Genomic DNA, 27,830 nt, shown 5'->3' with positions numbered 1-27,830 from the left:
ACCCAAAAACAATTAGGTACACATAGTACACACTGATTCAGTCATAAGCTTCATCTAGGAGTACCTACACATACATGCATGTATGTGGTCAATAAGTTGGTTATGTTACAGTATTAATCAGTGTTTTACTATTCAATAAACTATATTCTGTTACCTTAGGAGGATTTAGGCCAGGAATGATTAAACAAACCATAGTTGCATAAAATAAAATACATAGTATTATTAACCATGTTCATATTTTATAAGATGACTCACTGAGCCACAAGGCCATAGCAGAGCTCTGTACAATGAAAGTCTAAATTGAATGAGTTTCATTCAAGAGAAACTATTTCCATTAAGACTGGGAAGTACTGCTTCACAGAGAGAGAGAGAGAGAGGTTTCCTGGCATTGATTGAGACTGAGTCACTGCCAGTTGCAGTGCCATACATGCGGACAGTACAGCTGCCGGACATTGCTTCATTGATTGATAATTTTTAATAAATTTAGAAACTCTCAGGACAGAACAACGTCTGCTGCATCTATGAAATTCTATAATAAATCTAACTTTGAAGATTTCAGCCATAATTTAAAGTCTGTTCCCACTCGTGTCTATAATTATCTGGAATGTTATGATAATAAATGTAATTAATTCAAACACTTTTTGTGTATAATATATGCCGATACAGAAAAAAGAGACTCATTCCTGAGTCTTGGACTGTCAACAGAGACAAATGAGATATTATCTAATATCTACAGTATTAATAGTATTATGATAATGTGAACCACCACTAACTAGTCTAAGGCTCATTATGGTATTCCCCAAACCTCGCGCACACACAAACATGATCTCAGACAGAGTTATAAAGACTGCCTGACTGAGTCGCACAGACATGGAAAATAGCCAGATGTAATAATTTATTATGATTAATTGTATACTTGCAGTTGTACTATCGATTCTGAGAAGGGTAAATTTATGTGAAGGTTTTACTTAGTAAGAGTAAGACATGACTATTATACATTTTAAACTGCTTCACAGGACATGTAATTTTGTTAAATGAACTTCTCGTTTTTTTTTATGCTGTATCCTTAAGCCAGTACTGTATTTTATTGCTAGAACTTTTTGTGTGGATATGAGTGTGTGTACAATATCTGCAGCCTAACAACTTCCCATCCTTCCAAACCCCAAATACACACACCAAACTTTTTTCTTCAAGTTATTGACTAATTCTAAGAGTCAGACTGGGAACTTCGAGCAATCTTAAACAGTTAAACAAAGCACTAACTACTATACTAGATCATGACGTTCTGTCTTGTAACATTTCAAAATGTTCAGCAGAATGCAGCAGCAAAACTAAAAGATAGAAAAGAAAGAAATATGCATATATTAAAATAATAAATGAAAATAGAAACCTGAATTTGGCAGAATCATATAGGAGAGAAGGTAGTCTGATTTGTTATTGTTTAATATTATAATAATAATATTATTATTATTATTTGAAATAGTGGCAGTAGTAAACTAAGTAATGTTGCATGCAAATGACTAAATGAGGTTCAGAATATGAATCATTATTTGATATAAAACAGTGTGACAATAATGGGCACAGATTGTCATAAAAAATGTTAGACTCATCAGATCATTTTCTCTTTTTGATTTACTATTGATGGTACTGGTAGTAAGAATTTTCTGTTACAATAATGACATTGTTTGATATTTTGTGTAATAATTTTGCTTTTAAATTCAGGTACTGACACCTGTGTGTGTGTGTGTGTGTGTGTGTGTGTGTGTGTGTGTGTGTGTGTGTGACTAACTTTGTGTACTGTATGTGTTACATCATCTTGGTATGTTAAAATTTAAATGTTTATGCTATGCCCAGTATGGGGTTGTGAGGAAAGGATGGCAGAAATCAAGGAGAATGTGTTATTTTGAAACAGCAATTAATACTAAAACAAAGACTGAATTATAACTTAAAAAAAACAAAACAACTTATATAATTTATAAGTTTTAAGCATGTGGTTACAACTTAATGTTGGTTTTGAAATACAAATTTGTATCAATTGATAAATTACCAACAAATGAAATAATTATGATGATTGTGAGGTTTATGATTTTGATAAATTAGCACCAACTAGATTATGATGCCCTGTGGAGTTTGTGATATTGAGAAAATCAAACTTGTAATAAAAGTATGGTCATGGTTAATGATAAATTGATGTTGATAAACTGAATAAATAAATGATTTTGCCATGTGTAGGGTTTATGATGTTGATAAATTACCAACAAATAAATGATGATGCTCTATGGGGTGTGTGATACTCGCTGTGATACTGACAAATCCATTTATAATTATCAGCCAGCAAATAACGAAGCCATGTGTGTTTTCCTGTTGGGTGTGCAGGGGCTTGTTCTGGCCACACAGAACAGCAATGAACCCATGGTGGCCTTTATCTGTGGCAAGCCGGCCATGCACAGGGAGGTGAACGAGTGGGTGAGTGACCCCGACACCAGGGGGTGCTGGCTGGACAAAAAACCCATCCTGGAATATTGCCAGAAAGTGAGTGCTTTCCTTTCATGCTTTGTCCTTTTCAGTAGTTTTCTATTGGTTTTAAGCATCGATGATTATCTGGGGGAAAAAAAAACAATGGAAAATGCCATTACACAAAGTGAACTTTTATCGAGTGTCTCCGCCTCCGAAAATGGAGTACTGTCATACATGTAAAAGCCCTCTCGTGTACATGTTTTTGAGGGAATGTTGGAGTTGCAGCCCACAAACGAAGAAGAAGAAGAAGATTCAAGTGTCTCCCATTGACTTATTGTGATTAAAACGTTGGACTTAATAAAAAAAAAAAAAAAAAAGCTTCATTTAACGAATTGAGAGAATATGAAAGAGTAATGTCGTGTGGTGTTTGTTAGGAATTAAAAATGTCTGACTATGACCACCAGAAGAGCAGAGTCCTGAGGTGACTGCTGTCCCAAATTATGTAGGCTACTGGCTAGTGTTGATGACAGTGGTGAGTGTCTTGGCCGTTGTGCAGATGTACCCCCAGTAGATGTATGATAATTGATATTCATGTTTCACTATAGTCATCAGGAGAGTGGAGTAGGTGACTGCTGTCCCAAATTATGGAGGCTACTGGCTAGTGTTGATGACATCGGAGAGTCAGTGTCTTGGCCGTTGTGCAGATGTATCCCAGCAGATGTATGATAGTCATGTCTGACTCTGGCCATCAGAAGAGCAGAAGAGGCAGTATGATAGTCATGTCTGACTATGGCCATCAGAAGAGCAGAAGAGGCAGTATGATAGTCATGTCTGAAAGAGGCAGTATGATAGTCATGTCTGACTATGGCCATCAGAAGAGCAGAGGAGGCAGTATGATAGTCATGTCTGACTCTGGCCATCAGAAGAGCGGAGGAGGCAGTATGATAGTCATGTCTGACTCTGGCCATCAGAAGAGCGGAGGAGGCAGTATGATAGTCATGTCTGACTCTGGCCATCAGAAGAGCGGAGGAGGCAGTATGATAGTCATGTCTGACTCTGGCCATCAGAAGAGCGGAGGAGGCAGTATGATAGTCATGTCTGACTCTGGTCATCAGAAGAGCGGAGGAGGCAGTATGATAGTCATGTCTGACTATGGCCATCAGAAGAGCAGAGGAGGCAGTATGATGGTCAGTCATGTCTGACTCTGGCCATCAGAAGAGCGGAGGAGAGAGCGGAGGAGGCAGTATGATAGTCATGTCTGACTCTGGCCATCAGAAGAGCGGAGGAGGCAGTATGATGGTCAGTCATGTCTGACTCTGGCCATCAGAAGAGCGGAGGAGGCAGTATGATAGTCATTCTGACTCTGGCCATCAGAAGAGCAGAGGAGGCAGTATGATAGTCATGTCTGACTATGGCCATCAGAAGAGCGGAGGAGGCAGTATGATGGTCAGTTATATCTGACTCTGGCCATCAGAAGAGTGGAGGTGGCAGTATGATAGTCATGTCTGACTATGGCCATCAGAAGAGCGGAGGAGGCAGTATGATGGTCAGTTATGTCTGACTCTGGCCATCAGAAGAGCGGAGGAGGCAGTATGATAGTCATGTCTGACTCTGGCCATCAGAAGAGCAGAAGAGGCAGTATGATAGTCATGTCTGACTCTGGTCATCAGGAGAGCGGAAGAGGCAGTATGATGGTCATGTCTGACTCTGGCCATCAGAAGAGCGGAGGAGGCAGTATGATAGTCATGTCTGACTCTGGCCTTCAGAAGAGCAGAAGACAGTATGATAGTCATGTCTGACTCTGGCCATCAGAAGAGCAGAAGAGGCAGTATGATAGTCAGTCATGTCTGACTCTGGTCATCAGAAGAATGGAGAAGGCGACTGCTGTCCCAAATTATGTAGGCTAGTGTATTGCTAGCATTTTTTTTTTTTTCTGACTGTGCAGATGTACCCCAGCCACAACATCACCAATGTTGTGGAGGCCTCCAACCTGGTCACCATCCCTGGCTGGCCCTCCTTGAAGGGCAACAGCATGCACACGCATCGCCTGCGACCTTTCAGGTGTATAGGTCAGTATTTGACATTTTTTGTTTGTGTGCCTGCTCTGCTGTCTGATGTTTGAAGTGTTTGTGTGGTGTGTGTGTGTGTGTGTGTGTGTTGTGTGATGTTTTGTGTGTTTGTTGTGTAGTTGAGTCAATGTGTGTGTGTAGTGTTAATTTGTGTGTGTGTGTGTGTGTAAAACATGTGTTTTGAATGTGTGTGCATGCACACACACACATGTATGTGTGTGTGCATGTGTGTGTGTGAAACTTTTTGTGTGTGTGCATGTGCATGTATGAACACACACATGATGCTGCTTTTTATGCAAATTGAACTAGGTCAGCACAGACCTGAGCACAGAGTTTAATTTCAACTTTTATTTTAAATTTAATTAAAGGTTTGGTGCCCTTGCAGCATCTTGCCCTTAACTTAACTTAAAAATTTAAGCATTTGAAACAAGAGGAATGTGTAAAACTTCCACCTGGGGGTGTCACTTTGTGTGTACTATTATACTATGGTAAGTATGAATACACAGCCCTCTCTCTACTCTCTGAGTCTTATAATTTTACACACAGTTACAGTGGGACACACCCACAAAGATTGATGCATGCACGCACACACGGTCTCACACACACACACACACACACACACAGAGTCACACACACACACACACACACACACAGTCACACACGCACACATGCACACTCACACACACACACACATACATACACACACACACACACACACACAGAGTCACACACACACTCACACACACACACACACACACACACACACACACACACACACACTCACACACACACTGTTCAACTGAACCATTTTATCCACACATTTTGATTTGAATCCCATGGTCAAAACACCAGACTTCTTTTCCTGTTGAAAGGAGAATAATATTTTATGCTGAGGTAGATCATTTTAGATCATTAAAAATGAAGAAAAAAGAAAAGAATAAATTATAAAAGAAGGAAAATAACACACTTCAAAGTCTGTCACATGTGCCATGTTCACTCTCTTTGGAGAGGACTTGAATACCTGGCCTGCCTGGCGGACATTCCATTCTGAGCTCTTGATTTACCTGTCTGACTGCCTTGCCTCCCCCTTCCCTTCCCTTCTGTTCCCCTAACCCCCTAACCCTACTAACCCCCCCTCCCCCCCCCCATCGCCCAACCCCTCATTCTTCTCCCATGCCCTCACTTCCCCATACATCTGTGCATAATGTGACCTGTTATGCTGCAAGCTCTGGTGTGTGTGTGTGTGTGTGCGTGCCCTTGTGTGACAAGGACTGATAAAGACCTGTGTAGGGAGTTGTGACTGCCTTCTGTGACCTTAATTGTAAGGATGTCAGGTGTGGGTAATGGGGCATGCAAGTCCTTTAGATCTGCTTGGGAAGACTGGTCTTGATGTTGGTCTGTCTGTCTGGCAGTCTGACTGTGTCTGTCTGACAATCTTGACTGTTTAGTCAGTGTCATGTTTCTAATTCAGAGTTGTTGTTGTTGTTTTTTTGGGGGGGTTATTTGTTGAAGTTACACTGAAGTTGACTCAAATTCTTGTTCACTATGAATATTGATTACACTACTTCCGGGAGGTTATCGGCCGTAGTTTCGTCTGCTCCGCATAGGCGGATAGTAGTTTGCACAGGACAGGAATGTCAGACCCCTGCCGGAGTCTGCACTAGTTGGGTCACGGTAAGTATGTTATTTAAACGTAATTTTAGATAGAAAATTTCCTTTACAATGCATTCAAAATCATTGTGTCATGAATACAGTTCTAAACTTAAATCATTCTGCCTCCTTTCTCCTTCCCCTTCCCCTCACCCCCCTTACCCATTCCTTCCTTCCGTCATTTATCCATAGGTGTTTCAATGTTTGCCCTGTGGAACACACTGTACACAGGTGCTGGTGCACAAGTTTGCACAGTGTCATGACATTTATTTTCATTGACATACCAACTACTGCCACACACCCATATTGACAGACACACTTTTAGGTTCAGTGAGTTTCACGCTCACAGGTAAAGTGTAACAATGGTGAAAGAGAGTTGTGAATAATTTTCCTCTTTAAAACCCTTTGGGTGCTCAGTTGTAAAACCAGGTTGCTTGCATGCACCTAGGTTATCATTTATTTACTCAGTCAGGCAGAAACAGAAAGTGTGTGGGCAAAAAAGGGGGCACAGTTTTATAAGAGTCTGTACTACAAACATACTCAGGGTAGAACTTTGACAACAACAGAGTTTTGTACCATAGACCATGTTGGCATCAGCTGAACAAGAGAGCTTTGTACCTTTCTTTCTCCCCCCCCCCCCCCCTCCTTGTCAGATGATAGGGGTGGATGTGTGCTTGGTCAACTCTGCCTCACTGTAGTTTAGTTCAGGGATTTTTTTTTTTTTTTTTCAAGGCACTGACTGGGTAGGCTGAACCTACTTTAGGAAGGAAAGGGTAGGCGGATTGAAAGGAGTGTCAGTTTGTTGACACCTGAGTGTTTGGGGCTTGGAGGTACAGTTGTGAGGGTGCAGGAGTGGGGGGTAGGAGGGCTGAGAGTGAGAGGGAGGGAGGGAGGATGGATGGACTGTTTTCTATTTTTACTGTACGGTCAGTGTTGCAGAGTGCCCAGTTTGTTCTAATTGTTGGGGTGGAGGGGAAGGGGGAGGGGGCAGGAAGGGGGGTGGAGTGATAGATCTGTCTCTGGCTTGACAGAATGAGTGGAATTTGGGTGGGGGGGAGGGGGGGGGCGCATTTTAACTAGGGGTGTTGCTTTACTGCTACTGTTAGATGTCATACATTTTGTTGATAATGTCAAAATGTGTGAGAGAAATATACTAAAAACAGGCACACTAGAACTTTGATAATGTCAAAATGTGTGAGAGAAATATACTAAAAACAGGCACACTAGAACTTTTTATACAAGCCATTTTGTTTTGTCTTCAGTTGTTGTCTTGTGTTTGCAGCATTCATTGAATTTATATTGGATGTTCATACATTTTGATGGATTTGTGGACTGTCAGGGAAGAAGAAAAAAAAAGAAGTAAATTACAATACATAGTATACTCATGCATGGACACAAGTGTAGAAACACAAGGATACATACATGCAGTCATGCATGCATACATGTGCACACAAACAGATCAGTCCTTCTGTTTTTGTTTGTATTGGATTTTGTGATGCAACAGGTTTATATTTCAATAGAAATTAAGAATGTTAGAATTATACCCCAGTACTACTATTATTGATACCCGGGTACAGCTCAGGTTTGAGCATTGCACTCTGCTGATAGTACATTACATGGTCCAGCCCTTTCCCTCCCAACGCACACACACCTCCTTGAACTTGTCCCGTCCACCTTGACCCACCTTCCAACCTCCTCCCTCCACCCCCCTCCCACCCCTCATTTATCTTTACTTACTTATACATTTTTTTTGTCTAATATCACTCTAAGTGAACAGATGTAAAATTGAACACACACACACACACACACTAAAACACACACACACACACACACACACACACACAACACACTCTAAAAAACACACACACACACTGACACACCCAAGAGTGGGTTGGATAAGAGAGGATGGAATTTCATCAAAAACCACAAACTGTGGATGGACGTTCAACAAAAGCACAGACGAACAGACACGCACACACCCTAACAGGTAAACCCCACACATCACCACCCCAACCCAACCCAACCCAACCCACAAAAAAAACTCCAGGGCTGTGTGTTGTTGTTGCTGCTTCAGCTCCACTCTTGTTTACGCATACCCAGATTCAAACACTCCACTGTTGGCCGCCATTCTTTCTCTGTCTCCGGACCTTGTATATGGAATGAACTTTCTCTTTCGCTTTCGTCAGGTCTCCGCACTCAGCTTTGGTCTAGCCTCAAATCCACCTCTTCCCAAGATAGCCTCCCTCCCCTGCCTCTTCCTTGTCTTCAGTTTCTCCAGTTTTAGAGTTATGCATGCGTGTGGATGACCGGTGTGAATTATTATGGTCTCTGCACAAGATTCAGCAAAATATAAATACTATTACTGTATTAGTATTAGTATTATATTTGGAACAACCTTCCTCACCATATCTGTGCATCTGGTTCTATCTCTGCTTTTCGCTCATCACTAAAAATTCATCTTTTTTAAACCTATAGATAGATCTATGATATTATATGCACTCTCAGGTTCCTTCTTCTTAAACACCATCTGTATCAGCACACTTTGGATGCATGAAAAGTGGGAGGGGGAGAGTGGGGGTGTAGGGAGGGGGTTTGAGAAAGAGTGGTCATGAATGATTTGTAATATTTTCTTTTATGTAAAGTGCCATGGGCTCTTACAGAGAAAGGGCACTATATATATTGATCAATGTACATTATTAGTATTGTTCTTGCTGTTGGCAGTGGACAACTTCCAGAGTGATGCCTTTCTGGTGCCCCAGCACTACAAGTTTTGTTGTTTAAGAGAAAATGCAACCTTCAGTGCAAGGGAGAAAAAAAAAAACACCCACCCACCCCAACCCCCCACAAAAAAAACAGCCTATTCTTCTTAATGTTATTCTTATAGTTGCTGTCAGCAGTGGACAACTTCCAGAGTGACACCCTACTGGTGCCCCAGCACTGCAAGTTTCGCTGTTGAAGAGAAAATATAACCTTCAATGCGAGGGAGAAAAAAAACAAAACAATACCCCATGTGTCATTTAACCAGATTTCAGACAGACATGTAACATTTTACATGCATGACCTTTTTATTATTATTATTTACCCCGCCATGTAGGCAGCCATACTCCGTTTTTCGGGGGTGTGCATGCTGGATATGTTCTTGTTTCCATAACCCACCGAACGCTGACATGGATTACAGGATCTTTAACATGTGTATTTGATCATCTGTGTGCGAATACACACGAAGGGGTGTTAGGCACTAGCAGGTCTGCATAATGGTGACCTGGAAGATTGGAAAAAATCTTCACCCTTTGCCCACAAGGTGCCACTACCGAGATTCGAACACGAGACCCTCAGATTGAAAAGTCAGCTCGGCTGTTGTGCCCGTCTAGTCCCACACAAAACCTCCCTGTATGTTGTTGTTGGCAGTGGACAACTTCCAGAGCGATGCTTTGCTGGTGCCCCAGCACTGCAAGTTTGACCACAAGCACGACCAGAAGGTGTGCAAGGGCTTCAGCCACTGGGAGGTGGAGGCCCGTGACGCCTGCGCTGCCGATGGCATGCACTGCGAGAGCTTCGGGATGCTGCTCAACTGCGGCCTCGGCACCTTCAGCGGGGTGGAGTACGTCTGCTGCCCCAACCAAGGTGAGTGGGTGGTGTGGGTGTGGGTGTAGATGGTTGTTTGTGTGAAGGTCTTGTCATTTCGGATGGTTGTCTTTTGTGAAGGACTATGACTCTCAAACTAGGAGGCAAAATTGCACTGGCTCTTAGTGCTGCAGCCTTGTGGGCTAGTTGGCCTTTGGGAACCATCCCAGCGCTGACTGTCCTAAAACCCTCTTGGCCGAGAGAGTGGGGATGTGGGGACACTCTCCACTATAATCCAGCTCTAGCCCAATAGTCGGAACAGCAGTTGCCTCCTCTGCTGTTCTGATGGTCATAGTCGGACACGACTGACTATCATATTGTATTGTATGAATTGCTCTTTTGTCACAACAACAGATTACTCTAGTCAGTGGTGGTGTGTGGATGATTGTTTGTGAAGGCCTGTCATGTCGATGATTGCATTGCAGTTTGTATTGCATTATTACTCTTTTGTCACAACAGACTTCTCTGTGTGAAATTCGGACTGCTCTCCCCACTAGGGAGAGTGCATCACTACAGTGAGAGCGCCACCTTTTTTTTTTCTTCTTTCCCCCCCTGCCTGCAATTTTATTTGTTTTCCTATCGAAGTGGGATGTTTCTGTAAGATTTTGCCAGGGACAACCCTTTTTATTGCTGTTGGTTCTTTTACGTGCGCTAAGTAGGTGCATGCTGCACACAGGACCCTGCCTTTATCATCTCTTCTGAATGACTAGCGTTCAGACCACCACTCAAGGTCTGTTGGAGGGGGAGAAAATACTGGTGACTGAGGGATTCGAACCAGTGTGCTCAGATTCTCTGGCTTCCTAGGCGGACGTGTTACAATGCCGACACTCCACATGATCGGAGGCGCCATGGCAAGAATTGGTTTGTAAAGCATTTGGGCCATGTGAAATAAACTTCTTGCCTTGCATCGAGATTCTGATCCAGGGTTCACCATGAACAGAGTTCGAGGTCCTGTTTTGGGAATGTGTTGTGTCCTTGGGAAAGGCACCTGACACCTGTTGTCCTCGCTCCACCCAGTTGTGTGTGTCACTGTGTGAATGGGGTACCTGACTTTGGCTAGTGAGGGTTTGATTAAAGGGCAGAAGGAGAGGATTGGGCCACGTCTTCCTGTGCATTTAACATGTTGTCATGATGATTCTGATGATGATGACTCGCACTTGTAGTCAAGATATTTGTCTCCTTGCTAGTTTCTTTTGTTTTTTGATTTTTACTGTATGACAGTTCTTTTTTTTTCTTATTTCTTTCTTGAATGAACAATAAAAAATGTCTTTGCCTTTAGTACATACATTACATCCTTGAGATTATTACATACCCTGTACTCTGTTGGAGGATTGCATTTGTTTGTTTCCAGGACTGATTTTGAATTCAGCTGGGTGACTGATTGAATTTGATTTATGTTTCCATGGGTAAATGATGGCTGAATGAGTGAATCATTGATGTTGATTTCAAAGTAATAAAGTCAGTTGTTGGTGATGCCAGTGGGGGCAATTGGTCGGTCGGCTTGGGCTGTTTGAAAACAAGAGAAACAGTTTTGTGGAGAGCATTGGATTTCTTTGTTAAAAATGTCATAAAAATCAAATGTTTAAAAAAAAAAAAAAATGAAGAGAGAGAGGCGAGAGACAGAGAGAGAGAGGAGGAAGAAAGAAAGAAAGACTGAGAGGGAGAGAAGCATAGTGATTTGCAGGCCAGATAACAAAGTCCCGGTCGTTCTCACATCCCTCATCACCGTTCAGATTCAGAAGGCAAGGAGACCCCATGGTGTGTGGGGGCTTTGTGTGGCTACTACTGTTTGTTCTGTGGAGCCTGTCTCCCCTCTGGATGCTGGCGTTTATGTGACAGCTTAACGCAGTTTTCTTTTTTTACATGGCCCAGGATGGAAGACTTTATGTGTTTCTTGATGGTTCCCCCCCCCCCCCCCCCCCACACACACACACACGCACACACACCCCTGAGGTTTTGTCTTTGCGCTTTTGAAATGAGATGAATGTTTTTCACCACAAGGCATAATACTTGCCCGAGTTTGAAGAAGCACTTGGGTTTCTGTAGCTTGTTGGCTTGAAAATGAAATTCTTTTTGTTTCTTTTTGTGTATGTGTGTGTGTGTGTGTGGTGGTTTTTTTTTGTTTTTTTTTGTTTGTTTTTTTGTTCATTCAATTTTTCAAGAGGTTTTCAACAGCTGTATACTTCACAGGATGTTTAGGAAGTCTTAAAATGAATCTTATGTGGTTGATTGTGTTATAAATAGCATGGACAGGATTTACTTGTGTTTGTGTGTGTGTATATGTGTGTGTGTGTGACAGTTTCACCTCCTTTACCTGATCGTTTCAGTCAGCATTCTTCTCCCTGTGCGTTCATATTCATTCATGAACATGATTATAGTGGGGTGGGACAGGTCAGCAGACAGTAAAGTGCTGCACTGGTTGTCTTCTGGTGAACTACACTGGCGTTTCTTTTTAGCTGTCAGTCTGTTAGACTGCCTTGGGTTTTGAATCAGAAGCACAATGTCCAGCGTCTGATCATTTCTTTCACTCTGTAAAAACTGCCATGATGGCCACAGAATGATTCGGCGCTTGTAGCTTTTAGAGGCGTTTGGTTGGCTAAGAGCGGACCAGGCAAGACAGGTCGTCTTTTCATTGTTAGCCGCGCGAAATTTGGCCAAGCAGAGCAAACCGATAGGCCTAGTTTGCATCAGTTTGACATGGTGAGTATATGTATCACCAAATATGGAGTATAATACAAACTTCACCTATGGGTTTTGAACCAGAAGGCGAGAAGCACAATGTCCAGTTGTCTGTTCCTCTGTTTCAGTCTGTTAGACTGCCTTGGGTTTTGATTCAGAAGCACAGTGTCTAGTTGTCTGTTCCTCTGTTTCAGTCTGTTAGACTGCCTTGGGTTTTGATTCAGAAGCACAATGTCTAGTTGTCTGTTCCTCTGTTTCAGTCTGTTAGACTGCCTTGGGTTTTGATTCAGAAGCACAATGTCCAGTTTTCTGTTCCTCTGTTTCAGTCTGTTAGACTGCCTTGGGTTTTGATTCAGAAGCACAATGTCTAGTTGTCTGTTTCCATTCTTTCAGTTTGTTAGACTGCCTTGAGTTTTGATTCGAAAGCACAATGTCTAGTTGTCTGTTCCATTGTTTCTGTCTAGTATTATTAAGCTGTCTTGTGTTTTGATTAAAAAGCACTTTTAATTTCCTCTAATAGTCTGTCCCATTCTTTCAAACTGTTTTGTGCTTTGATAAAAGATTTTTTTTATATAAAAAGCACTCTGCCCTGTGTCTCTCCCACGCAGTTAATTTATAAAGCTGCTGCCTTGTGTTTTGATGTAAAAGCTCTAATGTTTCATTCTTTCACTTTGTTAAACTGCTTTGTGTTTTGATCAAGCATCTTTTGGATTCTGTCAGTATGTAAAACTGCTTTGTGTTTTGATCACATAGTCTGTCTAGCGTCTGTTTCATTCTTTCAGCCTGATAAACTTCATGTTTGTCAGAAGGTTCTGTTTAACTATGTCTTAACTCTCTCCATACGAACGGCGAAAGAGACGCCGTTAACAGCGTTTCATCCCAATTAACATCATCAAAATATTGCAAGCGGAACGCTCTTATATTGAAGAGGTGAATGTTGACAAAGAATACCACAATTCTGACGACGGAAGCTAAAGGTTAGGTCATTCAGACACCCACTGGACATCCGAGGGGTCTGTGTAGAGGAGACGAGAGGACTGGCCGTACTGAGTGAGTTAATAGTATAATTTTGATTACTCAGAGTCAGTCTCAGTGTCTGTCTCGATCTTGGTCTGCATGAACGCCTGATTCACATCATTGATGGCTGTGTATGTCTGCCCAAATCTGACTGGGATGTCTGTCCCTGTCAGATGCCTGACCTCTGTGTCTGCCCTTGCCGTCTGTGTTAAGTTAGTTGCTCCTGGGGACTCCTTGAGGAGCGCAGTGCCAGAAACAGCACTCCTCCAGCGCGACTTGGTTAATTGATTGGGCTGTCCTCTTCAGCTGGGCCCTTGCCCATCCAGCGTTTTGTGTTTGATTGACCGGTTTTTCTCTCTCTTGTTTCTGTGTCATTGTGTTGAGTCTAACTGTATTGATCTTGTCGTTGGGTTGGTTGTTTCTTTTTTTTTTTTCCTGTGCCTGGGCTTGTGTGTGTCTGGTTGGTGTGTGTGTGTGTGTGTGTGTCTGTGTGCGTGTGAGTGTGTATTGATCCATCATCCAGTTGGATCTAGAACTCTGACTCACTCAATCTTTCCCCCTGCAGTGCTTTTGAGAACTTTCAGTTTTTGCTGACCCCACTGTATTGTAAGTTGTCTGACTCACGGTCTCTGAATCTTTCCGTGACATCGTGCGTGCCCAGTCTTGCTGACTGTGTCTGTTGTTTGTTGCCAGTGTGTGTCGTTTCATTTTCTGACTGTGAGATTGCTTATCATGGTACTTTTTTTTGTTTTGAGGTTCGCTTTTTTTCTGAATGGTTAACTGGTTAACTTTCTCACTTTCCCCCTCCACTTTCTTCAGATTTATATATATCTGAATTAAGGATTCTAAAGTGGGACAGAATGAATCGCACTTCAGCATCCTAAATTCCTGCGCTGAATTCAAAATGCTGAAGTGATATTTTACCACTTTATCCAACCAGCTGGGTGGTTAAAAAAAAAAGAAAAAAAAAGTAATGTTTTGTGCCTATCTCAGTACACTGGAAAATAAAATTTCGTTCGGTCGTTCGTCGTCCGACATGTCTGTCTCGAGGTCCACCACCCAGGTCATTATTCACTGACCCAGCCATCCAGTCTGCAGCCACTAAGCGAACGCAGACAGGCACGTGATGAAAGAATGGGTGGATCTATGGTGTGTGTCACGCTGATCTGGGGGGAAGGGAGGAGGGGGGGGGGGGAGGAGATGGTGGTGGTGTAGGAGATGGTGGTGGTGGGAGGGGGGAGGGGGAGCTGGGTGGAGAATAAAAAAAAAAGTGAGGCTAATGGCCGGTCCAGTCAGCATACAAATATCTTCATCACACACACTACCGCGCGCGCGCACACACACGCGAAGACACAGGCGTATACACAGATACACTGTTGACGCACGCACATTCATCACACACACGTGAATACAGAAAGACAGACACACACACACACACACACACACACACACACACACACACACACACACACTCTCTCTCTCTCTCTCTCTCTCTCACACACACACACTCTCTCACACTCTCTCTCTCTCTCTCTCGCAAAAATCAAGAATATTTCACCCCTTTTGGGGCATGGAGGATATTATATAACAGCAATCTTATTTTACGCCACAATGAAACGTAAACAATTAAAATAACATAACTATCAGAAACAGAATACAAACTATATGAAACACAACATAAATGATGATAGTAATTTTTTGGTATTAAACCTCAGGATAGATCAGACTTCGTTGCTTTTCTTTGCAACATTACGTAAGTTTAACCAAATTGTCTTGGCTGCATGAAATAAATTACACAGAAAGCCTCTTCCAACAAGAAAAATTAAACAATAGTTGGCCTTTTTTTTCGCTGACGTTGTATTGCAACGATCTCTTCCGAATCTCACACACACACACACACACACACACTCTCTCTCTCTCTCTCTGTCTGTCTCTGTCTCTCTCTCTGTCTGTCTCTGTCTCACACACACACACCCTCTCTCTCTCTCTCACACTTAAACTCACGCCTTCACACAGGGAATTTTTAGATGAAGATGGAAGGGAGATTGGGGGGCGGATGGAGAGAGAGAGAAGAAGAGGAAGAGAAAGGTGTGGTGGAGAGGCGAGTTGTTGGGGGTGGTGTGGGGGTGGCGGTATCATTGTCTGGAAGGGGATAGGGAGGGGAGGTAGGGGAGGTAGGGGGGGTGGGGGAGTTGGCAAAAGAACGTAGTAGACTTGGCACTGCCCCGCACTGATCAATGGGGATGAGTGTCGCCCGCCTTTGTCGCCCTCCCATCACTCACTGGCCCATGTGACTTTCCCGTTTATTTTATCTCCCTCCACCCTCTCCCCCCCGGCCCACCACCTTCCCTCCCTCACTCCCTTCCCTGTCTCTCTCCTCCTCCTCCTCCTCCTCCTCCTACCTCCTTTTCCCTTGTGCACAAGCCTTGCCAGCTCTGGAACTTTCTTTCTGTCAGCTCTGACCTGTTCCAACATTAGGGCATGGGGATTTTCCCCCACATTTAACCCTATCAGGTCTTGGAAGGATTGCATTTCTTTCTTTCTTTCTTTCTATCGTCGTCGTCGTCTTCTTTTTCCTCCCTCTCTCTTTTGCAGACTGGGCAAACTTCCCAATTTGGCTGCTTTCTCTCTGTGTGTGTGTGTGTGTGTGTGTGTGTGTGTGTGTTTGTGTGTGTGCTTCTCTCTCTCTCTCTCTCTCTCTCTCTCTCACACACACACACACACACACACACACACTCTTGTCTCTGTGTCTCTCACTCTCTCTGTTCAGCAGCAATAGTCGGGCTCTCTCTCCATCTCGGTGAACATGAATTTAATCACTGATCTGGCTGTTCCATCAAGTTGCATCAGCCTAGGCCACAGTGCCCTCTCTCTCTGTCTGTCTCTCTCTTTCTCTCTCTCTCTCTGTCTCTCTCTCTGTCTCTCTCTCTCTCTCTGGTCTCAGTGATGGCGATCGATGCTCGGTCCATTTTCAAGACTGAGGATCAGCATCGCCTTTGTCCTCATCAAACGGTTTATTCAATATTTGCTGATCCGTGGAAAATGGTGCTGTTTGCTATTTTGGGGCCATGATCATTGGAAGATTTTTAGAAATGAGAATAATGATAATGATGATGATGATAATAATAATAGTGATATGACAAACCCGAAAATTATTGTTAGAAAATGGAAAAGATAGGGCGTATGACATTTTTTTTTTTTATGGCAATGTGTTTATACTAATTATAGGCTGCAGAATGTTCTTCGTGTTTATCTTTAAACGGTAAGAACTTCAGCAGAAACAAAAATAGGACGAACACTGGCTTTTAAAAGGGCATAGTCCTGCTGTTACTGTTGTATAAAGTTTCTTTATATAAATACACTTTACACTGCATTGTTTTTGTTGCTTGGCTTTGGTTTTAAGACTGGAAGAGAGAGAGAGAGTGTGTGTGTGTGTGTGACACTACTTTTTATTACTTGGATACGGCGTTGGGAAAGAAGAAAGACAACTTTGTATAATAATGCTGCGGGTTTTTTAATAGTGTGTCAACGTCTGGCGTGGATATTAAAAAAACCTGAAGAGGGTTATATGTGAAATTTACGCGATTCAGCAAGCCTGTCTGGCTGTTTTGCATGACTGAACAAGAAAGGCGTTTTTGAAACCTCGCCTACCTGCATAATCAGTGGCCCAGATCTGTTGAAAAGGGGAACTCTGGTCACAGATCTATCTCTCTTTGTGCCCCCTCCCTACCCGTTTGGCCACCCTGCCATTGAGACTGGGAACCTTAAACTGGATGAGAGGAGTGAGTGAGGGTGGGGAGGGGTGAGGGGGTGGGGGTGACCCCCAATATGGCCGATGGCAGCAGACAGTCGATAGTGCAGTCTGGTGTCCCCAGGGCCCCCGTGGTCATGTGACCCACATTTTGACTGGCATGGCAGCACAGTGGCTTTTTCCTTGCGCCCCCAAGCAAGCTGTTGGGAGTTGGTATTTCTTTCGAGGCATAATTGGGGGGGTCCCCCCACTGAAGATGGTATTTCAGTGTTGATAATCAGACGCTGTGCAGAAGCTGACCAGCTGGTACTGTTGCAGCAACAGACCACACTGAAGCTTCGGAAGTGGTGCCTGAGGCAGCTATGAACTAGTTCTCGTCCATCACTCTGTTCATGGCACTTTCAGTTTTGCATGTATATAATATATATGTATTTGTGTTCAGGTCTGTCAGAGTGTTTCGTTTCTACATAATCTCGTCAGAGGACAACAGTGTTGCCATGGGTTCTTTTTCAATGCGTGCTGCACTTAAGAACCTTGGTTTATCATCTCATCCGAAAGACTTGAATAAGATTAAGAATCTCCGTTTGATATTTCAAACGTGGGAGAATGGTTGAGACAGGTATTCGATGGCAGAATGTGTATAATACATGCATAGAATTTTGTTTTTTAACCAGGACATAAGCTTAGCAGTCCCATGTACGTTTGTTCAGAGAACCTTCCTTTTTTTGTTTGTTTTGTTTGAAGTAAACGATTGTTTTGTTTGAAGTAAACGAAAGGCATTGTTATAGGAAAACAGTATGAGTGTGCCTCTTGTCCATGAACATTCTGGAAACTATGGTGACAAAGAACTTCATTTGGATTTCAGAATAGTGATGACAGTGATGATTATGTGTTGAGGAGCACTTCATGCATACGAACATGTGTAATTGTTCTTATGTTGTCTGAAGACGCAGTACCCGGCGTGTAAAATGGTTTCATTGTCTGGTTAGTGGTAAAAGGCATGACGTCGTTGTTTACTCGCACCGTGTAGGGGGGAAGAGGAGGGTCACCCCAGGAGAGGGGGAAAAAAGCGGGACAGAGAGAAAGCAGGGAAGTGGACGGTCGCCGGACAGACAGAAAATAGCGTTGTGTTCATTCCAGGGAAGACGGACTGCCACATGGTGGTGGCTTGTCTGTCATTTCCCAGTGGCCAACACAAACATTTGAGCTAATTTCCAAACAGCAGCAAGCAGCCGAGCCCTCATGCATACATGTATACATACAAGGGGGTGGGTGAAAGTGTGGGGAGTGGGTGGGGGGTGGGGGTGATACCTTGGGTCTGGCTGGCTAGCAAGCAACAAATGGAGTCCTCGTCCCTTCCCGTTGTTCACACTATGACAGCCCTCAGTCACCCTTCCTCTCTCTCTCTCTCCTCCTTTCTTTCTCTCCAGGGGGCTGGTCCCTTTCGCATCACACCCTGCTGCCTGAAGTGTGCTCACTGATCAATTGTTGATGATGCAGTGTGTGTTGTGTGTGTGTGTGTGTGTGGAATGGTGTGTGTGGTGGGGGTTGGAGATCCTAAGACCCATCTCATTTCTTATCTTCATGGCAGCACCCCAAAAGCTTATAGGAAATTGGTCTTGGCCTTTATTTTGAGTATTGTGTAATCAGATGAATATATCGCTTAGTGTAATACAAAGAAATAAATAAATACATAACTAACACAAAAAAAGTTAGTAATTATTAATATGATAGTCAGACATGTTCAGCTACAGCCATCAGAACAGCGGTGGAGATATATAACATATGGTTACTGTAGTAAGACCCTGTATTTGTTCAGTGATAATATCCAGAGCCGACAATTTGATGAAAGTGAAAAACTATACAGGAGACAAGTCAGATGAGAAAAAAACAAACAGATAGGTTTGGATTTTTAATCCCCTTTAATACCACCACAAGCAACGAGTTAAATACTACAATAATAGCCAAAGGAAGGACATTTTAGGAAATGTCGCTGTGCCATATACACCAGTTTTTCCCCCTAAAAGTTGATAAAAAAAAATACGGCTGTCCCTGTCAGATCGACGGCCTGTTTTAGGGGGGGTCTTTTGATATCAACAACATTTTTGGTGACATTGTTGTTTCAGAACGAGGCAAAAAGGAACCCTTTTCTTCTGTCCTCTGCAACCAGCCTTCTGATTTTTTTTTGTTAAAGCTGAAAAGAATCGTGAACTGGCGTTGTGCCAGACCAATGAAAAAACACATCAAAATATGATAATCATAAAACCCCCCTCACCTTCCCCATCACCTCTCAAACTGTGATGCTCTCCCCCTCATGGTCATATGAGGGGAAATTACCATCAGAAGAGGGCACACACACACACACACACACACACACACACTCCTTCAGCAGTTCAACTTTTCAGCATCTTCACATTTAGTTCATGAATTTATTTGAATGTAGTGATCAGTATTGCAAAGAATTTGTTTGAGTTTTTTTTGGGACTGAAGTTTCTGATCTGTGATGCACGTTTTTGTGGCTTCCTGAAATTTTTTTTTGTTTTTTGTTTTTTTTTTGTTTTGTTATCGAAATGTTAAAAGGTGAATGTGAAATGAACAAGTATGTTTTTGTACTTCCTCAATGATCTCGGTATATGAACAACAAATGTCAAAGGGTAGCGTAAAACGAACCAGTACCAACAGACGCATCGAACGGTTTGAACAGTGCAGGCCTCTCTCTCTCTCTCTCTCTCTGTGCTATTTTGAATGCCAGCAGTACAACAACATACTGGTTGTTCACAGGGGAGGGGTGTGGAGTTTGGGGGGCTGGGGGCGGGGGGGGTGGGGGTGGGGGTTGATGTTGAATGCCAAAGGGTTTAAATTATTGTCTTCCTTGGAAGGAACACAATCACAATGAGAAATTCATATTTTCTTGCTGTTGACCTTAGAGCTAGCACAGCACAATGGTTGTCCTGTAGAGAGGGGGAGGGGGGCGGAGTGGGGGCGGGGGGGGGGGGGGAAGAAGGCTGCAGAATAATGTGGCAGAAGGAAGGAAGGAGTGTGTTTGGGGGAGGGGGAGAGGGAGGAAGGCTACTGGAGAATGGGGAATAAGGAGGAGGGGTGTGCAACAGTGTGTGTGTGGATAAGTGGGGAATTGGGAGGTGGAGAGGGGAGGGCGGGAAGGCGGGAGGGAAGGGAGAGGTTGTGGATCAATAGTGGTGCCACCAGCAGCAGACAGCAGCTGCAGCAGCCACAGGAGGAGGAGGGAGGGGGGCGGGGGGGGGGGGGGGGGTGAGGGGGATCGATACAGCTACAGCGCTGCTTGTCTTCCTGTGCTGGTTTTGCCAGTCATCACTACCCCCACCCCATGCCCACCCCATCCTCCATCCCCACCCCTTCACTCTCTGTCTTCCCCCCCCCCCCCCCCATTTCCTTTTCCTCTCAGGGCTGCCAGTGACACTCCTACCCCTCCCCTCTCTCCTGTCTTTCCTCCTCTCCTCCTCCCTTTCTCTCTCTCTCACCTTCCCTACCCACCCTGTTGTCCTGTGATCTGCAGATAGATGGCTTATGGAAAATGGGGTTGTCTGACATGGAAAATGCCTATGCTTGGCTTGTGTGTGGGTTGTTGTATGACGTGGAAAACCCAGCGTTTTGGGTTGTTGCGCATGACGAACAGCACGGCTGTGGAATGTTCGCCATGAGGAAATGGCTGTTGATTGTTTGACATGACTAACAGCAAGGCAGTGGATTGTTTGACATGACAGACAAGATGGTTGTGGATTGGTTGACATGACAAACGACATGACAAACAAGATGGCTGTGGATTGGTTGACATGACAAACATCATGGCAGTGAATTGTTTGACATAACAAGATTACTGTGGATTAGTTGACATGATAAACAGCATGGCAGTGGATTAGTTGACATGACAAACAAGATGGCTGTGGATTGGTTGACATGACAAACATCATGACAGTGGATTGTTTGACATGACAAATAAGATGGTTGTGGATTGGTTGACATGACAAACAAGATGGCTGTGGATTAGTTGATGTGACAAACAATATGGCAGTGGATTGTTTGACATGACAAACAAGATGGCTGTGGATTGGTTGACATGACAAACTAACTGCGGATTGTTTGACATGACAGATGGCCCTGGATTGATTGATTAACAAACAAGACAAATAGTTCATGCTGACTATTAATGCAGACACAGAATATAAACAACAGTTGTTTTTCTGTTGAGCAGAGTTCTTTATTTGAACAGACATTGATCCCCGAAAACAGAGTATGGCTGCCTACATGGCAGGATAAAAACGGACATGCACGTAAAAGCCCATTCGTGTACATGTATATACGAGTGAACTTGGGAGTTGCAGCCCACGAAGAAGAAGAAGAGACATTGACATTGTCAGAGCTCTCAGTCTCAGGAGACAATGTTCAGTGGTCTCTGGTTCGCCTTGTGAAGACAAGAGTACTGGAAGCTGAATCATATCCTGAATAGTTTGATCTTCACAAGTCTCATTGATGTTGGGAACAGAATCAGTATGGAATGGTTTTATTTGTGGAAGTATGATTGAATCCGTCAGCTGGGAATGAGCTGGTATTGGGACCAGACTTATTTCGGAGTGGTTCGGTTTTGAAGAAGGAAATAAGATCTGTCGGAATGGGTTGATTGATCTGAAGAAAAATAAGAAAACTTCAAAAATGAGTTTGTTTTTAGTAAATATCATGACAGGAATTGCCACTGGTTGAACGAGTTGGATTGTAGAAGCTTTGAGCTTGATGCATTTTCTTGATCAGATGTTCTGAAGAAGGAAAAAAAAGAAAAAAGGATTTGCCAGACAAAGCAAAATTGATGACCAGTGTAAATAATTCATCATTATTGTTTCCTAAAGAAGACTGAGGAGGTGTTGTTACTTGTCCACATCAACAACTTGCACTGAAGAAGCTTTGAGCTGGATAAAGTTTAACTCTCTCCATACGAACGGCGAAAGAGACGACATTAACAGCGTTTCACCCCAGTTACCATCGTCAAAATATTGCAAGTGGAAGGCTCTTATACTGAAGAGGTGAATGTTGACAAAAAAAAATACCACAATTCTGACGACGGAAGCTAAAGGTTGGGTCATTCAGACACCCACTGGACGTCTGAGGGGTCTGTGTAGAGGAGACGAGAGAACTGGCCGTACTGAGTGGGTTAATGATCAGACCTGAAAAGAAAAAAACAAAACAAAAAAACTGCTGTACAAAAAACCAAATTGATTGTGAATAATTCAGTATTATTACTCCTTGGAAAGTCTGAGGAAGAGGTGTTACTTGTCCACTTTCAAGAACAGGTTGCGTTGAAGGTGTTTTGACACATTTGATAATTGTCTTGACTTTGGCGGGAGTGCAAAGTAGGCTTTCTGTCTCATTTTGCGAGTAATTTTAACACATTTTAGGTGATTTTGTTGATGAGTAAAAATGGTTTGGTTTGTAAAATTGTATTCCACTCAATGTTTATATCTTTTCTGTTTAGCAGTGATATAAAAATGATGTGAAAACTGAAATTAGTCCAGGCATTGCCAGGTATATAGTGTAGACACATGGCATGTCTAAAAATCTGTTTGTAACGCAAAAAGACAAATCACGCACATACGCAGAATGTTTTAACAAGGATATCTTAAAAACTATTTGAGATATTGATCTGAAATTTTGCATGTGTTCATTCCTTGTTATTGTCTTCAACATGGGACCAAGCATTAGCCAATTATATGATATTTGAAAAAAAATGAGTGGTCCTACCTACTTTGAGCTTGATATGTTTTCTTGATGAAATGTTAAAAAAACAAAAAAAAAAAAAACATACACAGTACAAATAGATGGTGTAAATATTTCAGCACTTTTGTTCCCTTAAGGGTCTGGAGAAAGTGGTGTTACTAGTGCGCTTAGATAAATTGTGTTTTGTTCTGGATAACATTTCTTACATGCTTGAAAAAAGAAAAAAAAAATTGCTGTACAAAAAACACATCGATGCTATGAATTATTCATCATTATTGTTCCCTAAAGAGCATGAGGAGGAGGTGTTACCAGCCCACATGAGCATGTTGTGTTCAAGAAACTTTGAGCAGGATACATTATCTTGATCTTGAAAAAGCCGTTATCATACAGAGAACAAATCGATGCTGTGAATAATTCAGCATTATTTTTTTTCTTAACTCTCTCCATACGAACGGCGAAAGAGACGACGTTAACAGCGTTTCATCCCAATTACCATCATCAAAATATTGTATGCGGAACGCTCTTATACTGAAGAGGTGAATGTTGACAAAGAATACCACAGTTCTGACGACGGAAGCTAAAGGTTGGGTCATTCAGACACCCACTGGACATCCGAGGGGTCTGTGTAGAGGAGAAGAGAGGACTGGCTGTACTGAGTGAGTTAAAAAGAGTATGAGGAGGCGTTGTTTCCAGTCCGTTTGAACGAGTTGTGTTCAAGAAGCTTTGAGCTTGATTTTCTGAAGTTGTTTTGAAGAAAGAAAAAAAAAAGTTTTCTGAAGAAAGAACAAACTGATGCTGTGAATTATTCAGTATGGTTGGTCCCTGAACAGTCTAGGTGAGTGGGGGTCACTAGTCCCCTTGTCCCTGTTGGAGGGCTACCAGACTGGGCTAGTCGGGGCACGGCAGGGCACAGCATTTTCATGGATTACGCTGGTCTGGATAGAGGAGATGTGTGCTGAAAACAAAAGCTGATAGGGAATAGGGTTAATTCTGGAAAGCTTTAACTTTGACATTGAATCCTGGTAAACAGCACGTGTTTGTGTGTCATTAAAAAAAGAAAGAAGAAAGAGGGGAAGAGAGAGAGAGAGAGAGAGACATATCTCACACAGATATTTTTCGGTTTGCCTAGTGACAGGAAATATAACCTTGTAGGTTGATGTGACTCTCACATCTTCTAGAGAGAGAGAGAGATCTCACACAGACATGTTTCGGTTTGCCTAGTGACAGGAAATGTAATCTTGTAGGTTGATGTGACTCCCACATCTTCTAGAGAGAGAGAGAGAGATAGAGAGATCTCACACAGACATGTTTCGGTTTGCCTCGTGACAGGAAATGTAATCTTAGGTTGATGCGACTCCCACATCTTCGAGAGAGAGAGATCTCACACAGACATGTTTGGGTTTGCCTAGTGACAGGAAATATAATCTTGTAGGTTGATGTGACTCCCACATCTTCTAGAGAGAGAGAGAGATCTCACACAGACATGTTTGGGTTTGCCTAGTGACAGGAAATATAATCTTGTAGGTTGATGTGACTCCCACATCTTCTAGAGAGAGATCTCACACAGACATGTTTGGGTTTTCCTAGTGACAGGAAATATAATCTTGTAGGTTGATGTGACTCCCACATCTTCTAGAGAGAGAGAGAGAGAATCTCACACAGACATGTTTCGGTTTGCCTAGTGACAGGAAATGTAATCTTGTAGGTTGATGTGACTCCCACATCTCCTAGAGAGAGAAAGAAAGAGAGAGAGAGATCTCACACAGACATGTTTCGGTTTGCCTAGTGACAGGAAATATAATCTTGTAGGTTGATGTGACTCCCACATCTTCTAGAGAGAGAGAGATCTCACACAGACATGTTTGGGTTTGCCTAGTGACAGGAAATATAATCTTGTAGGTTGATGTGACTCCCACATCTTCTAGAGAGAGAGAGAGAGAGAGAGAGAGAGAGATCTCACACAGACATGTTTCGGTTTGCCTAGTGACAGGAAATGTAATCTTGTAGGTTGATGTGACTCCCACATCTTCTAGAGAGAGAGAGAGAGAGAGAGAGAGAGAGAGAGAGAGAGAGAGAAATCTCACACAGACATGTTTCGGTTTGCCTCGTGACAGGAAATGTAATCTTGTAGGTTGATGTGACTCCCACATCTTCTGTGTGGTTATTATGACTCCTCTGTTGTTGTTGTTTTTTTTTAAAACAGGGAGTGTGTGTGTGTGTGTGTGTGTGTGTTGACGGGTGTCAAGCCAATTTACCTGTGACAGACATGACAAGAGTCAGGACAGATGATCCAAATTGTTTTGCTGACCTACCCCGCAGTCAGGTTGTTACAAGAAATGACACCACAACAGCTCTGCTTCTGTGGGCTTGCACTCTTCACTGTTAACTCACTCAGTACGGCCAGTTCTCTCTTCTCCTCTACACAGACCCCTCGGATGTCCAGTGGGTGTCTCAATGACCCAACCTTTAGCTTCTGTCATCAGAATTGTGGTATTCTTTGTCAACATTCATGTCTTCGGTATAAGAGCCTTCCGCTTGCAATATTTTGATGATGGTAATTGGGGTGAAACGCTGTTAACGTCGTCTCTTTTGCCGTTCGTATGGAAAGAGTTAAATGATTATGTGTGGCTTGCCTCCCCGCCCCTCTCTACCCCCTGCCCCCACCACCCCTCCCACAAGCACTGCCTTTGGTTTCTTTTCTCTTCTACTGGGTTATTTTCAGAAATTGAAAAAAGAACAGAACAGAAAAAAAAGAAACCTAACTCAGTAACTGGTGACAGCTTCAATTTCAAGAAGGCGTCGAAGAGCAGTTAAGACTGATCCATGTACGCTGCACCACATCAGCCTCAGACACTGTAATCCACCAGCTTTTGTGTAAGTTACCGTGACAGTAATGGCTGAGAGTGAGCAGGAACATATTGTGAGAATGCATTGTAAGAATCGCTGTAATCCACCAGATTTTATGTAACTAAAGTTAAGTACTGTGACGATAATGGCTGAGAACGAGCTTGAACATGAATATTTTGTGTGAATGCATGGTGACACGATTATGTAGAAATGAAATAAATATGTAGATAGCAAAGCCGTGTATTACCATGCTCAGATACCTTTTTTTTGTTGTTGTTGTTAAACTGCTGTCAGGTTAACAGGGCAGAGTACCAGGCTCAGATGTTAGATGGAGTGAAATGAGCAGCCCTGGAGAAGATGTGTATCTGTCTATTTCTGGTTATGTACAAGCTGTTCAAGTCAGGATGATAACGATTGTTGTCAGAGCAGCTTTGTGTTAAGGTGGGAACTTGATCACATGTGAGGTTTGAGGGGGGGTGATTTTTCAGGTGTTTCTCACCAAAATGTTCTGTTACGGCAAGACTGCAATAAAATCTGATATCGTATAGCAGTCAGCACACCACAACAACACACCACACAACAAATAACACAATACACACCATAACTCATCTCAATTCAGCTGATTTTTTTTTCTTTTTTTTTTTCTTAATGATCCGAAAGCCACTTTTTTGGGGGGTGTTTGTTTTGTTTTTTTCCAGTGACACAGTCGGTACTAATCAGAACAAAATGGTGCTAAACAGATAGAATGAAACAGAAAGGAAAAAACAGAACTGAAACAAAATGAACTAATAAGAGATTAGCGACACTTTGGCACTTTGTCATTAGCTTAGAGTACATGTGACAGGGGCGTAATGTGCCTTTTTTTCAGTCGTTTGTCTCCAAGGTTTGGAGAGTACACAGAAAATAAAGTACATATAGATTATATAATAAATATTTACACATGTAACATCTCAATACAAACACATACTGAAGTACATAAAAATCATGAAATAATTATTTATGCCTGAACATCAAAACTCGTCATAACAATACGAACACATCATATGATTCCATTGTCGAAATTGACCATCAAAATGTAACCCTTCCTTTTTATCTATGCTTTTTACCTCATTGAACCCATACATTTTTAGAATTGATTGAGTATTTGGACTGATGATTGATGTTTTCCATATATCTATTGCCCCAGAGACACATTTTACATGTGAAAATATCATATCTTAATTTTCTGTCATCAGTATGCCTCCGAAAGCCAGTTTTATCAAAAGCTCAGTGTGGGGGATTGAGAACTAGAAGACTGATAAAGTTTCATTGCAGTAACCATAGATCGGAATAGGAAGAAGAGAAGGCGAAAACAGAGAAAACAGAATTTGCAAGGAATGTAATATGGGTACTGTTGGGGATGAATTTCATTCTTTTTTAGAATGTCCCCAAAATACTGTAATTTGAAATAAATTGATACCACAAATATAAAATGCATATATCAATGTTTGGTTTATGCAGTTTATTCAGTGCTGGGAAGAAAACACAACTTAATCTAAGTAAATTCACAAAACTTGGAAAGGGTGTGTAACTTTTAACATCTAAAATAACGCTTTCCAGTATGTTTTAAGTTTGATTTGTTTTGTTGCAAATCATTATCATTAGCGCACGTGCGTGTGTGTGCATGCGTGGGTGTGCTTTTTTTTTTTTGCGAGTCAGCGTTGGACTGACGTTGTGATTCAGTGAGTACGTATTGTTGTTGTATCCTCCACACCCCAAAAGGGGCAAAGGGATTCAATTTCTCTGGCTCTTTGAATCTTTGAAAGGGGCTACAGGCGTACAAGTTCGTTCTGGGTGATAGCGTCAGATTTACTTGTAGAGCAAAGTTCCCATTATTCTAATTAGTGTCTCAGTTTCAGTAGCTCAAGGAGGCGTCACTGCGTTCGGACAAAACCATATACGCTACACCACATCTGCCAAGCAGATGCCTGACCAGCAGCGTAACCCAACGC

The 27,830-nt window shown here is 42.6% G+C and overlaps 2 protein-coding genes across 3 annotated transcripts in view; one reads left to right on the top strand and one right to left on the bottom strand.

Annotated features, from left to right (window-relative positions):
• LOC143277697 (ABC transporter G family member 20-like) overlaps positions 1-27,830 on the bottom strand; it is a 328,227-nt gene that overhangs the window by 248,413 nt on the left and 51,984 nt on the right. The gene's annotated exons all lie outside the window — the stretch shown is intronic.
• The window catches only part of LOC143277698 (amyloid-beta precursor-like protein), a 68,600-nt gene that overhangs the window by 556 nt on the left and 40,214 nt on the right, over positions 1-27,830 (top strand). For both annotated transcript variants that reach the window (XM_076582621.1, XM_076582620.1), the window contains exons 2-4: positions 2,377-2,532; positions 4,403-4,526; positions 9,585-9,800. In XM_076582621.1, coding sequence (XP_076438736.1) covers positions 2,377-2,532; positions 4,403-4,526; positions 9,585-9,800 — 496 coding nt within the window. The remainder of the gene's footprint in view (positions 1-2,376; positions 2,533-4,402; positions 4,527-9,584; positions 9,801-27,830) is intronic.

The sequence above is a fragment of the Babylonia areolata genome, chromosome 34 (genome assembly GCF_041734735.1).
Source record: "Babylonia areolata isolate BAREFJ2019XMU chromosome 34, ASM4173473v1, whole genome shotgun sequence".
In the NCBI taxonomy this organism is placed as follows: domain Eukaryota; kingdom Metazoa; phylum Mollusca; class Gastropoda; order Neogastropoda; family Buccinidae; genus Babylonia; species Babylonia areolata.
This window is presented reverse-complemented; position numbering and strand designations above follow the sequence as displayed.